Source organism: Branchiostoma belcheri, unplaced genomic scaffold (assembly GCF_001625305.1).
Source record: "Branchiostoma belcheri isolate BF01 breed outbred unplaced genomic scaffold, Haploidv18h27 scaffold262, whole genome shotgun sequence".
Lineage (NCBI taxonomy): Eukaryota > Metazoa > Chordata > Leptocardii > Amphioxiformes > Branchiostomatidae > Branchiostoma > Branchiostoma belcheri.
In genome coordinates this window covers 181,835-197,995 of record NW_017803868.1, presented here as the reverse complement: position 1 = coordinate 197,995, position 16,161 = coordinate 181,835, and the positions used below count along the sequence as shown (strand labels likewise).

Sequence of the window (16,161 nt, the reverse complement as noted above, 5' to 3'; positions counted from 1 at the left end):
ATATAAAATTACAGTGTGAAAACTTGGTGAGACAATCCGTCTCCCACTGCTATTTTTCCAGTCAAGAAATTAAATCCAGCACACAGTTTGCGACACCAATAGTTTTTTCAAATCATTACTTACACTTTATTCAATCTTCATGTTTTGACAATGTTACAATAAAACTCCTTGGGATATGTAATAAACTTTATCATGGAATTAAAATACTTTAAACCTGCTGCAATAGACAAGGGATAACGAATAACGATTTTCTGCATCAATGTAAGTTATACAATATGATAATGTTATAATACATAAGATGGCATTTATCATCAACACCTATTTACAAACGCCCTACGGCGTAAAACACCAACACGCAAAATAATTAAATTCTGCAAAAATCACCTGTAAAACGTAAAGACTAAGTAGGATCCTTACATTTACATCTATGAACACATATAGTTTTATTTACTTTATGATATACTTTTTACAGATTTCTAAATTAGAATCCGTAACCAGACATGCAATTACTACCTATATCGATATTTTGCGTAGATCAGACCTAGAAACTATGCTCATATGATAAAATCGATTAAAATCTGAAAAACATATTTGCTATCTGAATGCTTCTATTTTAATAATTTATACACATCGTACATGTTTCTATAATTCACTGACTGTGATCAAATACTAAATTTGATCTAAATTGTATTCTGAAACCAAAAAACAAGCCTTTTTAGATAACGTATGAGCAAATTCAACTTTATTTGCTAAAATGCGCTCTGACTAACTGTTGCATCATCAAGGGTGTGCCCTATTAGGGAAAATATATATGATATGAAAACAACTCAAGACGACACATGAAATATTGCTATTTTTGATTTTCTCTTTTTTGCATGCCACGAAGTGCCATTTTCTGACGAAGTTTGCTCTGGATCAAGCGTCTGTTCACCCTTTGTTGTTGTTCCAGCCGCTCCCTGTCGGCAGCATGTTGCTCCATGATGCGTTGAGCACACTGCGCCATGGTCTTCCCCTCTGGTTTGGTCTGTGTTTTCATCCTTCTCTCAGCCAGTTTTCTCTTCAGCATGGCTTCGGCACGACGTCTGTTCTCGTTCTGTGCCTCTTCATATCTGACCGTGCTTTCTTCGTGGACTTTCAGGAGATTTTCAACTTGCTCTTTAATGTCATATGAAGTTGACGGCGAAATATCTTCTAACTTATATTTTCCTTGTGATGTTTCCTCGGAGAACTGGGCAGTGTCGTGATCGTGTTGACTTGACAAAGATTCATTCATTGTGCTGTATTCCAAAAGACAGCTTGTAACGTCCAATGTTTCATTCAAAGATTCTTCAATCATTTGCAAGGTTGCATTAAGCTCGGTTTCCTTTGCTTCGTCTGTGAATGATAGGAATTACAATTACGATAAATCTAAAGACGAAAAATATATACTAAGTTTGCATTTTTATTGAGCATAAATCATATTACGTTTATGAAGGTTAGACATCTAGCCAAATATTACTCATAGGCAATTTAAACTCTACTATAATTGTAGGATAAATTATTAGAATTCCTTTCAGACGTTTCGAGTGATATCCATCACTCTTCTTCACCGTCACAAAATGAACTAACGGAACTAGTCAACACTTATATATGTACAGCTAGCAAAACCAATTAAACATGACAAAGACTCGTGTCATTGATATGTAAATCAAGTTAAGATAGTCCTTATGGTAAGTTAGAGCCATGGGAACTGCTACTGTCCCTTAGATTCGCCCTAAGAACCGCGTACAGAAAGCCATCAAATTGGAAGTCATCTACAGACTGAAGTGTTAAGAGTAGAACAGCACCCATATTAGACAAACCAACAAACCGCTAAAGGAAGAGCTTAGAAACGTTCCGTCAGACTACAGGCAACATTCTTGACCGTGAACAACGGGGAAAAGAGGCCATCTACGATCGGATCTACACTTCATCTTAAACCGGAAAGAAGTACTCCGCGTAGAACTCTCAACACAAGTATATATTATTAGGACCCTGCGCTGCCATCACCCAAGCGACAGTACTAGGTCCTATGGTTTTGTCTCTCCACGGGAATTATCTTAACTTGATTTACATAGCAATGACACTTTGTCATGTCTTTTTTCTGGTTACTTATATCGTGTTGACTACTTTTGTTGGTTCATTTTCGTAATGCCGAAAAAGAGGGGTGGGTGTCATTCAAAACATCAAAAGACATCTCTTATCTAATGGTAGAGTTCAAATTGCCTATGGCTATTGTTTAGTGTTATTTTGCACTAACAATGACATTACGCGACTTAAACAGTGGATCAAACGTCCCAAATCTACATTTCTATTCCCGAATTAGTAATACATGTGTCTCTAATTAGTAATACATCATAAGACAGAAAACAAAATTGTATTCATTAATTCGCTGACAAGGACAGAAGGTACACAGTGGAAAAGTACAAAAAAGTCTTTGATGTTTAAAACCGCAGTTTTGTATTTTATTTTCAACACGACTCCCACCAATGCATCTAAAGTACCCTGCTGAAATAATTCACCTGTTGTGGCATCTTCCGAAGGAGGGACATAAATCCCGAACATCTCCTGGAAACTTTTCCAAATATAATCAGCCAGTTCTTGGTCATGTTCATCAGCAATGTAGGCACCAGAAGCGATGGCATCACAGATGATAGTTACCAGGAAGTTGACAAGTAGTATAAAGATGAGTATCATGAAAAAGGTAAAGAAGATCGGGCCCACATATCGGTTCGATTCTAAGATTTCCTCGGCAAAGAACCTGGAAACATAACCGACAAGTTAACACAATGCTGACAGCATAACCTTTGGCTTTCATATGCTTTATGCGTTCTGTGACAAGTTAAGGCTATTAGATCGACACAACAGACTTATAGTGAACTGACATTTGGTTAAAGGCAATAGCGCTACATACCTGCCCAACAGCATCTCAAATAAAGCGAAGTTGGTGTGCAACACATTGGTGTAGGCCTTCATATGTGTCCCAAATACAAGCATCCCTGTGGTCAAAAATGAAATGTCTTAATTAAAAAAGACTCCGATCATAGCAAACACAAACGTTAAGTACCACAGTTAGTACAACACAAAAATGCAAGATTTTAAAAATCTACGTCTAAACCTTTTTGAGAAGCGTCATTGCTTCGAAGCCATTCTAGGTCGTCAAGATCATACAGAGAAATGTATGCCATTTAGATAATGAAAAGATTATATTCCTATCTTGCTGTCATAAACATGTGGCAATCAAAAGAATACGGTCTTAGAGGCTTCGTTCTTATCATATAGGACGTCTTACCTGAGCAGCTGAAAGCCATGAAGGCTATAGCACTGACGATTGAGAAGCCGATCAGGTCGTTCTTCATGACACCCGGCAGAGCGATGAAACTGGCGATGGTCTTGCTGAAGCGGACGACTCGGAGTAACGTCAGTGTAGTGATGAACACTACCAAGGCCTGCACGGTCTTGAAGGCTTCATCCCACCAGAACGTGGAGCTAAAGTCGACAAACCTGTCTATTCCAAGTTCGCCTACAAAATAATATATAAGATATATGGCGAAGTTAGATAGTAACTGATTACTGTACTAGCCATGAGGATCCGTAACTCGACTGCTCAGAATTCATCAATTCCAGCATATGGATTATAATAGATGATGTGTACATATATTATTCAATTCGAAAATGCAAATTCTTCTCAATATTGTTGTTTGCATCTGTATGCCTGTTTCTTAATCTCAGTCTGTAAAATCTAATGTAACAATGTACCTGTTGCCTTGACCAATTTGTCCAGTGCCGCAGATGCAGATCGGTACCTAATTCCAAAGATACAGATGGCAGCTGCAGATCCAATTATGCTCGCTAGGGCCAAGATGTTCCACATAGACTTGAAGAACTTCCTTCCCTCCTTCTTCATGATGATTACTTCTTTGGTGAGATGAACCACAAACAAAAATAAAAAGATGATATAGGAGACCAACATGACGTAATCGGAGTCATTTTCGTACTGGAACAGCCTGTGTGTTTCCACAGTTGCAGATGTAGACAGATGGCCGATATCTTCCTGTTGTACGGTCAGTCTCAGGCTACTGAACAGTTTTTGGGCAGGGTAATACATAGACAGGTCCAGAACCAGATAGTCTGTGTATTTGTCGATCCACTCGTTTTTCTGAAGGTCGGAGAATACTGTTCTCGCCAAACCTAGCAGACCCGGGAGTTCCATGGAGTATTTGGAGGCGCAGCCTGAACCTTGTGACATCATGAAGGTGACATTAAATTGCCAACATGTGGATGAATCATTTCCAGTTGAAACCATCCATCCGTGTTTTCCTGTGGCCATGGCATCTGCGTGTATAAAACGTTGAAATGTTAATGCTTATGGCTAAATCAGTTGCTTAAGTACAAAGTATATATCACAAAAATTAAAAGAGCAGTTCATTTCAAACTTCTAGTACAGGACAACTAAGTTCAAGAATTCATTACACTTTATCGTAACGTAGATTGTAATGAATAAATGATATCGAAGTCTATTGCGCTTTAAGACTTTGAAATAAACGGTATCAAACAGCCAGATGTACTTGTTGTAACCATGAAAGCACTATACATGATAAACATGAAAAGCCATGATTCCCACCCGGTGCCTCCCTGACTTGGGTCAGGAGTGGAGGGCCGATTTTGAAGGCATCAGTATAAAGTAGAAACTGTCGGTCCAAGTACTTCATCTTCCACCCGTTGTACCAGAACGACGGGTACAAAACAGGCAGGAGGATCTCCTCACTCCATGTCCAAAACTCGTCAGCAGTGGTGATCTGTGAAAAAACAAACATAGAGTAAAATGTGTTTCTAGGACAATAGCCAGGAATGTGAACAGATAACTTTGGCGTCCAAAACAAGCAGTAAAGGGTTCGGGTAATCTTTTATTGACGTCAGGTTGATTGAGAATGACGAGAAGACCCAACAAAATTATCTTACTATATGGTCGTATGATATTAAGAGAGATAATCTGTGACATATACTACACATCCTCACAATTTACTGCATTCACGTTCAAGGTTTAAACTGCAATTTAAATATGGTGTCTGGAATGTTGCGTACCGAATCGTGATCTTCCAGAAGCGTGCCGGACAGCGTTTGCGATGCGTGGTAGGCAAACGGGTCTTTATCGTGATGGCTGATGAAGAACATAATCACAACAAACAGAAAAAGTAGACCATACTCCGTAATGACGGAGAAGAACTTCCGCCGTTGTACATTTTTTTATTTTAATCCTTTCAGCAGATGCAGCACCCGGTGGATACACCTTCCGACGAGCTGAAATTATAAACATCGTATACAAGACATTGGTTATAACAGACACATCGTACTAAGATTCTAACCGCTTTACTCAGTCTTGCTTTTGACCCACGCCTAAGGAATAATCGCAAAAAGCATTGTGGTATAAATGTATAATGGCCTACCTTTGTGATCATAAAGATGCACGTGGAGTTCACCTTTGTTGATTTTGTACATCTTCTGCCTGTCGGAGGACCTCGGGATACAAATCATGGCAAAAAGGGTGGCCAGGACCAATATCTGCAGATATATCATTAATAACGTTGTCATTAGCTGCATACTTCATACCTAAAGGATGTAGCAGAGCGACTGAAATTGACCAAAGCCTTATTAAGGAAGTTTACCTGGACAGTTTCGGCGATGAGACTTGAGAAACCGAATGAAAAGAAGAAGGCTTTAAGCCAGGCTGCACTCTTCTCTCTACCCCAGTCCAGACTGTACAGGATCACAAAGAACGACGAGACGACAGAAACCATCGCCACGAGCACCCACGCCAAGTACTTTGAAAAACTTGTCAGTCGCTCTTTAAATAACCCTGATAGGATGAAAGAAAGAGTCGTAGTTTAGTATCTTTTTTTGTCAGCCTGTATAGCATGACCATTGCATGATCTTTATTGAGATCTAGCTAAAACTATAGGACCAAATGCAGGGCCTATAGAAACAAAAGGACGGGGTTTTTGTATAAAATACCTTTTGTATGTAATGTTAGGTATATTGATCTGCCTCGTTTGAAATAGACACACGTATACATAACTACGTCAGTATGTTAATGAAGCAGCATACCATATTTGGAGCTACGCCGTATTCCGGGAGCCGTGATTGGAGCGGATGCCGCCACACGGAACAGTCTGGCCGGTACCAAAACAACCGGTAACACCATAATAACAGACATGAGACTGACGTACAGCTCCTTACAAAAAACACAAAAGAAAAAATGTCAGTTTATATGAAAAGGGGCGATGAGGTTGCGAGAATAGATTTTTAAAGTCTTTAATTCCATTGCAGTTAAGAGGATACAAGCAAAATCTTTACTTCTAAACTTATAATGAGCAGTTATCTGCTTGGGCAATTCACCAAGCGTCGGATCCTACAGGATTGGAGTGCCTTGGGTATAAAAAAATTAATAACGTTGATAACGTAGATAACGTTGGAGAGACTTGTCAAGGGTATAAACTAAAATTCTTGCCATTTATCTTTGTCGGTAAGGGCAGTGAGGAAAACCATGCCCGTAGCCGGGAGGGGCGGGGGGGGGATTAGGAAGAACCCCCACAAGGCTCAAAGGCCCACTTTTTGGTTCAATTTTTATGTAAGCGTCCACTATTTGGTCCGCTTTTATTTAAAGGTCAAAGATTTTTCTTGAAAAGATGGACTGGAATCGTAGAAAACTGCTCCCTTTGTCATTGAATAAAAATTTATCTCTGATTTATTCTTCGAAGTCCTCTCAAAAATGCACGAAATGCCATTTTAGAAGGTTCATTTTTCAAAATTTTCAGGGGGAGCATACCCCCGGACCCCCTAGGAACCTTGCGCCTTCGGCTCTCGCCTCGCGCCTACGGCACTCGATGTCACCTCAAGCATGCGCAGTCGGGAAGAACCCCCCCCCCCCCTTCAAAATCCTGGCTACGGGCATGAAACCTATGAGGTTCTCTTACCTGTAGGGTGATCTGAACAAACCCTAGATCATACACGGTGTTCTTGGTCAAAAAGCCCTCGTCACTTTTGTACCACATGGCGTTGGACAGCATGATGCTGTTGAAGACAGCACAGCAACAGGACAGACGTTCCGACTTGCTGAAATTTGATCCTGAAAATAGATTTACAATAGACAAAAACGATTTACAACAAGAGCTCGGAGACCTCGTACTTCAATGAAATAGCTAGTGTTTTGTAAATTTTGTGCTTTACCTTGTATGATTAAACATCACATTCAAAGATAATTACTTAACTCCATCTTCCTTGCAAGGTCACGTACTTTACCACTTTTACAGATTTCTCTTGGACATGATTCAAGCTACCAAATAAACAAACATATAAGAGGCAAACATGTCCAGGCTACAACCTACCATCAGAGACAACTTTTGAATTCTAGGTTCACCACCCTAGTGCCAAGCTTATCCTTACATTAAATCCTTAGCACAGATGTACACCTGACCAAGACAGATGACCCCGTTTCCTGGTTAATGACGCAACCATAATACTAGCACTAGGGACTCAACACTGCAAATTACAGGGGGGGGCGTAAATTTTTAAAAACATTGCAGATCGACTGCAACCTGCAAATTGCACGTTAAAACTCAAAGTCACACAGCGACTATTCAAGGACCGAAGGCAATCGCAATTCATTTAGTGGTTCTTGTGATCATTAGCCGAAAACAAAAATGAAATCGAGCAACCCTGCTTGGCCACAGCAAACAGCTGGGGGCCGAAATTTACACAACTTAACCTTTATCTTAACAACCATATGCCACTTAAACACCATGCTCAAAGACAGTCCAGTGCCAAAGATAGTTTTTAATTTCCTACTGCAGTACCAAGTTCAATTGTCAGGTGCCCCAAAACAACCTAAAAAATCTAATTTACCACACCTACCCACCTACTAGATAACATCCTATTCCTCCAGACGGATCTTAAGACATACACTAAGATATCCCTTAGACCGAAAACAGTACCCACCATTTCATGGAGGTAACAAGCTCACCTTATACCTAATACATCTCCAAATGCAGTAAATATAGTCTCCTTTTAGGAAAGCAAAATATTCTGCGGAAACAATAACAGTATAGCTAGCTATAGATTTATAACTTGTATTTTGAGAAGATAACTATGAAAAGAAAAGAACCAAAGCATGCTCAACGTCTGATGGAAGATACCTTCAGGTGACACAAAGGGAGATGTCCACATGTGTTGATCGTAGAACATTGCGTCCGTGTTCTCACGGAACAGACTACTGAAGCAGTCCAACTGTTCCCGGGTCGCCACGTGTAGAACTTTCTGAATCTGGAAGTCGCCTCGTTCTTCAGACAGCCAGTCATAGCAGACAAACTGATAACTGCAAAATGCAACAAAAACTAAATGTACTAGGTCAATACTTTTCTTAGACCAAGGATTATGGCTTAGACCAATGAAAATGTGTAATGAATTCCAGGCTTTTGGTGATATTTCACATTATTGATTAACAAAATCATAAGACGTCTTGTTTAGGGTCAAAAACAAGACACAAATTTTAAGGTGCAACCACAGATTACACAAATCCATAAATTTTAAAGCATGGGAAGAACTTAAACTTCTTCACAAAATAAAATTGGAATTTTGAATGGATTGCAAAACAATAGAAACTCATTCATTATGCATGTCTCCTGAATTCAAATATGAATGAAAACCTACGGGTACATGTTTTTGTAAAATTCTGTTTAATTAATGGTTAACGAATCCTCGGTCACTATAACTTGTTTATTGTTTGCATCTTACACTTCCTCTGTTTGCAGATCCTTCACAATAATGTCCTTCAGAAACCACGAAGCCTCATCCACACCGGTGTTGTCGTGCCAGATATGCAGCAGCTCCAGATGTCCCAGTGACGACTTCTGGGGCATGATGAAGTCATAAGTGCCACCTCGCAGCAAGGACTGAATAAGATTTGAAATGTTTTAGGACGTAGATATTTATGACACAATAAAGCTTACGTATCAAGTCAAACCTCTTTTAGCAACATGTCAAGTCTGTTTTAGCAATATGATAAGCAAGAAAACAAACAGAAATCAAAAGTCCAAGTCAATAAACGAGACATATCATGTTAAAAAGATTTGAAACTTAATACTTCTCCATCCGGGTTTAGCATCTTGACCGCGGTTTTGTTTCTTGATCCAAACACTTGAAACCCGATTCGTGCCGAGGTTCCAGCACCAAACATGGAGCCGGTGTTCACGGTAATCTGGTACAGATATGGGGCAGGCATCCTGTCCGGAGGGAGGATGGACAGTGGTCGTAAAGGCTTCTTACTGCCGAAAGCCGTCTGTTTCTGGTACAAAGAGGAAAAAATGGAGTGGGTAAAAAACACTACAAGACAACTACAGTTAAAAAAAGAATGAATGTAAATTTCATGTTGAACTTTTAACCCTGCCAACATCTAGCTATACTCACTCGATGGCGCTTGAAGTCCACGTTGAGTAGAATCATCATTATGAAGTAGAGAGCCCACTCGCCAATTACAGTGTAGAAAACAAGTTCGTTGTCATTCAGGATGTTGGGATCGTCGAAGATTTTGTCAAAATCAATAGAATTTGGAAGGACGTGTAAGGAGCCAGCAATTACAGCCTTCGATCTCGGAACGTTGCAGTTACATGTCATGGTAGTATTTGATGGATCTACGTGGACCTGGTGCAGACAAAAAAATAAATCAGATATTGAAGGATAATACTAGCACTAGGCCTAGGGCAGTTCTTTGTTTTAACTAACACCACTGGAATTTTAGAATTATAGAAAATAGAGAGGATCTAGGAGGAAGTTTATGAAATGCTGTTTTTTCAGTCGCCATATATTTGTTTGTTTATTTGTTTATTATGATTTTTCAAAGAGAAAATATCAAGGATTACAAATACTTGGAGTTGCTTTTGTATGATATACTTCAATTAAAGCTGTTAAATTCTCCACATTAAGACCAATACAGGTACATGCTGCATCTCTAGGTCTGTGCATAAATCATTGCTTCACAAAACAACCCGAAACTCACCCCACAGTCGGTTTCTTGCCACTTCTCCAATGTAGGATCCCAGTTGAGACATCCCACTGTCGTTGCCTGAATTTTGTAGTCCTTGGATGAAGGTGCAGTTTGCAGACGAGTGGCGGATTCTACGGGAATTAATGTTAACTCTTAATGTTAACTCTTGCGGTTGACAAATTATATAATTCTAATCATTGATTTAGTAAATAAGCACCTCATTTGCATGGATTATATCAGTTGATCATATTCTCCACCCAATGACAGCCTTATCTTAACAAAAAGGCTATTTCAGCACTTCCTCATAAATTATGCAAATGGGGTCATGATTTGAATCAATTATGTTTATTGATGTTCACCTTCCAAATGTAGCAAGTATGTAATTCCGAGCAGTTACAACTATGAAATTATACAAATTTGCCATTAATTATGCAAATTAGGTCCTCATTTACATAATCTATATCCTCAGATGTTTTTCTCGTTCTCAAGTGGATGTCACAGGTGTTTCATAGTTCTATTATCGAACAAAGCAGATTTCTAGAATTTCCTCATTAATTATGCAAATTAGCTCCTAAATTGCATAATTGTCATCTGATTATGACAAGCATCACTTCAACTACCTAAATACCAAAAATCACGACAATCCGTCAACCGGTTCTTGAGTTATCCTCCCTCGAAAATGTTTCAACAAATGCTCCTGCAATTCTAGAACAAGCTGCTAGGGAACCCAAACTCATGTCACTTCTTCCCTATCCCAAGAGAGATCTGCCATCCAAAATTCGTGACCCTAGCATGTCCAGATCACGAGATATCAAAACCGGAAGTTCTGCTGCAGTACCTAGGAAAGCCGCCAGGGGGCCCAAAATCTAATCATTTCTAGGTCTCATGAAGACCTACCCACCTACCAAGTTTTATTCCAATCCATTTACTGCTTCTCGAGTTATCTTGCTAAACCACAACCACACATACACACAAACGCTACTGAAAACATAACCTTCTTGGCGAAGGTAATAAATGTATAGATTTTGTCAAAATGGGTGTACGGTTTAGTGGTTTTGCCCCGTAAAGGAACCCTTTTTCATTGTTGCTAGGGTATTGGGTGTTTTAAACTAAATGGTGGTCAAACTGGCTGAGCAATTTAGATTCAGTTGACATTACCTTCTTTTTGTATCCCAACATAAAGTCTCCCCCGCCGTCTCTGGATATTTGGAGTGAATGTCTGCAAGCTGTTTGTGCCTCGATGCCAAGCCAGAAAAACGTCTTCTTCCTGAACTATCACCATGTCGTCATACAGCTTCTCTGTAGGAGGCGTGTCGTACCGGAAGAACACACGGAAGGCAGCGGCGTGATCCCACCACGACAACTGCATCACAACGACAGCGGTATCAGCTGGTACGTCAAACGCATGGTGGGCCATCGTCACGTTGTTGTTCTGTCTGCCGGCAATGTCACTCAGTGCTGACTGTGTCCCAACAAGACCACGTTTCCGAAGGTCGCGTTTTTGACGCATTGGTTCTTCAATGACTCCAAATGCGACAGGATTCGAGATGTTTAGCTGTATAGAGCAGCTGTCAAGGCGTCCAGGACCCCACGAAAACGTAGTCACGGGTGTGGTGACGTTTTCCCCAAAGGTAGATGCGTTCCAGGAAAACAGGTTCTTCTTCATTATAGTCATCTACAGCATATAAGGATAGAAGTGTAGAAAGGTATTCGAATATAAAGAAAATCTTTCTACGAATTTAAAATTCCACACCATTTAAAAACATTACAAGCGTCCATTACCGTCCATAATTATAAATGACGTCATCTCCAAAGAGTGCTCACAAAACTGCCTAATTTATCTTTTGAAAAAGCACCCTCTCATGACAGTGTTTTTACTAGATTTCTGGTATAAAGAACAACTAAACCACTGACCTTAGCATCCGTAACACCATCTAAAGTACAATGTGCCGGTGATGCCAAGACCTTTTCCTGGCCAACCTGAAGTTTAACTATATCCTTCTTGATGGACCTTGCAACTTGGACAGTGACATCGTCGTTTTCAAAGTTCTTCACGTAGTCTTCGTTAACCGACAAAATGTTCAGGAGGCTGTCTGCTATTCGTTCAATACTTCCCATTAAGAAAAGTCCAGCGTTACGAAGCTGTTGAATACAAAATCGTAAGTGTTGAAACGTGTGGATTTTGATAATAAGGTAATCAAATACAGCTTGGAAAAATTACTATTCCTGATTAAATTCATGGATTTTCTGATTTTTACGCACGTCGCGTATTTAAAATCAAATGCAATACAAACCTCCTTTCTCACTGCATTAGAGTTTGATATTTCTAAGGTAACAATATTCCTAGACCATTAGTAATTACAATAAGACCGCTTTGAATTGTTTCATTAGTTTGGTAATAGGATATGGTGCTCCTGGTACTTATACTTTCCTCAGGGTAATACATGGTTGCATACCTCAATTAAAAGTAACGTTTATAACCGACCTGCTGCTCAGATTTCCATTGCTGATCTTTCTTGTTCTTCAGCTGTTGTTTTGGAGACACGTCTACCGAGTTGACATCTATGAAATCCATTTCAAACAGAGGCGATAAGGTGTCAAGAATGGTGGAGTTTCCTACTGGCAGCATTTGAATCAGACTGGACACGGTATGTGTTACGGCTGAAACAGATTGGGTAAAGGACCGGAATCGGTCCAAAAGTCTTCTAGAAACGCTTTGTGGAGTCGGGAGCAGTGCACAATGATTATACCAACGAATTATATATTATTGGAGAAAATAACAGCCCGTTACATTATGTCTAGCAACGTATAGGCGTCAATTGTTTTAAAAAGAACAAATATGGTTGACTTCTTAGCCAATATGTGAAACAAATGGCCGTTGAAGGGCAGAAATGTATTGTGTTGCTCGAAAGATAATGATATCAAGTTGTGGCAGTTCTAAATCAGAAGTCAGGCTACAGATAATATTGTAACAGACAAGGTGCTGCAAGTGTTGACCACTATATACTAAAAGTAAACTAACAACAACAAGTTTACATGAAGAAAAATACGTTAAATACAGTCGGTAGTTATATATTATTATGCTGGGTAATATATGACAAACATCTCACAATGCAGGTACGTACATTTATACATTGTCTCCATTGTTAATACTGTGGCACCTTGAGATGATCTGATGAGTTCAGCAGACTTGCTCAGCAGATCTATGCCCGCCTCCTGTTGAAAAATTGTGCAAAGATCATTACAGTCATTCCAACATGCTTCACGTGAGGATATTATTAATACTTTTACTTGGCTTTTTATAAGAGAGTAACTATCAGTACATACCTGAAATAAACAGTACCATAGAATGCAGAGCTCTATGGGTCCATAATTCCATTTCGACGACTAATATATACAATTAAGCCAAATATCACTATGATCCATGTGCAACGTAATAAATTGTGCTGAAAAAGGGACATAAGCTTGGTAATAAATTGCTTGTTTTTTTTGGGGTCAAAATCTGTAATCCTATCCTACCAGTTCAGGTGGAAATCCAGACGAGGATAACTGAGACGTGTCGAGCTGGAGTAAATCGTTAATCTCTGCAACAACTCCGATCACATTTTCTAACGACGCTCCTTTGGACTGTTCCATTTGATCCTTCAAACGCTGTAGCTACACACAAGAAAGCAAAGTAGCATAGATAACTGCACTTGCTAAGAAATCACTTTTGCAAAAGCCAAACGATCATATAGTAGAGACATATTCCTTTATACATGTATATGAGATATATTTATAATAACTAAACTTTAGGTAAATAAATTTTTTTACCGCTTGGAGAGGATTAAGTGTCCTGCCAGGAGTGTGAGAGTCCTTTTCATTACCTTAAAGTAAAATGGACAAACTGATAACGACTAACGTTAGCAACCGTACCAAACATATAGTAATTTAAAGGTTTAACAGTGTAAAGCGGGGATGAAAAATTACTCTGCTGAGACCAAGCCCGGAAGGTAATCCTATGAATATTATGATTTTCATCTTTATAATATGTGTGATTTAGAAAAAAAAAACATATGTACGATGCCAATAATAAAATCGCAGGGTTTTTCTATTCACGGTCAACACCTTTACCGTACAATTAATGCAACAAAATATGCAAATATTTTTTTGTAAAGTTAACCGCAGAATGAGTTTTCTTTTGGTAATTTATTTTTCAATTATCACATACTATTTAATGTTGTCCGTATTGTAGGTGAGCCGGTTGTCATCCTAGGATCTGCAAAACAACAATTACACTGTTGGCATCACTGATGTATATTAGATTAGTATAGTTAATCTGTCGTTTCAAATGCTTATGTTTGGAAATGAGACCAATATTATGGAGTGTAATTGCACTTTAATTCAAACAAACACGGGAGATATTTTCATTTATTGATATAATTAGATCATTAATGCCATGGCACCTTAACTCTGACTTTTACAGACAAATGAGTAACTAAAAAGGTAAAACTGTTTTTATTTTTTTGACCTGGTGTTTTACGCCAAAGGGCGGTTATACCGGCTATACCGATACAGACCTGTCGTAGCAGCCATTGATGTTAGCTCCATGTTGTCCAACACAAATGTTGCTGGTTTTGCAGTTGTATCTGTAACAAAAATGCAATTGCTTTTCATGAAAGTTAATATTGTATGAAATCGTCCTGGCAAGCTAAATTGCTGCTCCCCTGATGGGGGGGTGGGGGATGTTCATCAAGGACCAATACGCATACTTGCGGGGGTCGTCAACCACAATTGCCTTGGTGCGCATGGTTCACACGTGGATGACTGCGTTGAACTCCCGAAAGCCAGTCTTGATTCGTGCAGTATTCGCGGATATGAGTAAGGCTTTCGATTGTGTTGACCACGCCCTGCTCCTCCAGACTGTGATCAACCTCCAGCTAAGTTCGGGAATGTCAGCATGGATTCATAACTACCTGAAGGACAGACAGCAGAGAGTAGTTGCAAACGGGGAGACGTGCTCCTGGCGTACTCTTACATCTGGGGTACCTCAGGGTGGGGTCATTTCGCCATACTTGTTTCTGCTGTTTATGAGCACCAGGAGAACTGTCCACCTGGATACTATGAATGTCGGGTACGCCGATGACGTCACATTGTCCAGGACATTGTTGGCACTCAAGGCAGATGATGACAGATCAGTCGAAGAGGAAACATCTAATCTCGACTCGTGGGCCAGTGAACACAGGATGACTCTCAATGGCGGAAAGAGTCAGCTACTCCAAATCTGCTTCTGCAGAAGTGTCCCTGTGCCACCTACATTAACCCTGGGGGGAGCGCCAGTACCAGTTGTTAGTTTAGCCAAGGGTCTTGGGTTCATTCTTGACCAAGGCTTAACCTTCAACGAGCAAGTCAACGCAATGGTGACCAAAGCGTCACGGAGACTACATCACCTCAGACTCCTCACTAAACAAGGGATGAGCGTCTCAGACCTCATACAGGTTTACTTAGCCCTGGTTAGGCCGGTACTTGAGTATGGCCATGTGCTACTTGTTGGTTGTAGTAAACAACAGGACCAAGCGATCGAGAAAGTACAGAGGAGGGCCTTAAGGATAATCTCTCTTGGTGGGAGAAGGAGTGTCCCTGTCCTTCCCACTCTTAGGGAACGTCGTGAACTGGCGGCAGTTAAACTGCTCAAAAACATGCTAAACCCGGAGCATCCACTGCATGACTTGGTACCGGACGTGGGGCCAGCAGGAACGGGAATTTCTCTCAGGAACTCGGGGGGGATCAGGGTACCCAGGGCTAGAACAAACAGACTGTATAATTCATTCTTACATTACTCAATCCGTCTATACAACAGCCAAATGAAGGCTTAGTGCCTCTGTGTATAATGTAAGTGTTGTGATGTCTCTTATGTACTTTTGCTAAGTTGACTCGTGTTTACTTTTTGTTAGGTCAACACAATTCAGTTGTACTATGTACTACTGCTATGTTGATTTTTATGAATAAAGTATAAAGTATATGATGGTCATCAAGTCAGTATACTAATCTACAAACTATCATCTACAGGATACAATAAACATATGTATCAATATCATTCAGTCTAAATCTAGATAGGTCAGCTG

The 16,161-nt window shown here is 39.8% G+C and overlaps 1 protein-coding gene across 1 annotated transcript in view; it reads right to left on the bottom strand.

Annotated features, from left to right (window-relative positions):
- Nucleotides 1-850: 850 nt before the first annotated feature.
- Nucleotides 851-16,161, bottom strand: part of LOC109472032 — a 40,126-nt gene continuing 24,815 nt past the window's right edge. Inside the window, 22 exon segments of the mRNA XM_019771602.1 lie at nt 851-1,374; nt 2,541-2,779; nt 2,933-3,017; nt 3,311-3,541; nt 3,778-4,209; nt 4,643-4,817; nt 5,104-5,274; nt 5,276-5,319; nt 5,466-5,580; nt 6,993-7,140; nt 8,812-8,966; nt 9,158-9,378; nt 9,486-9,714; nt 10,127-10,188; nt 11,216-11,732; nt 11,972-12,199; nt 12,543-12,718; nt 13,183-13,273; nt 13,577-13,714; nt 13,871-13,923; nt 14,617-14,685; nt 15,773-15,838. Of these exon segments, the coding sequence (XP_019627161.1) occupies nt 851-1,374; nt 2,541-2,779; nt 2,933-3,017; nt 3,311-3,541; nt 3,778-4,209; nt 4,643-4,817; nt 5,104-5,274; nt 5,276-5,319; nt 5,466-5,580; nt 6,993-7,140; nt 8,812-8,966; nt 9,158-9,378; nt 9,486-9,714; nt 10,127-10,188; nt 11,216-11,732; nt 11,972-12,199; nt 12,543-12,718; nt 13,183-13,273; nt 13,577-13,714; nt 13,871-13,923; nt 14,617-14,685; nt 15,773-15,838 (4,169 nt within the window).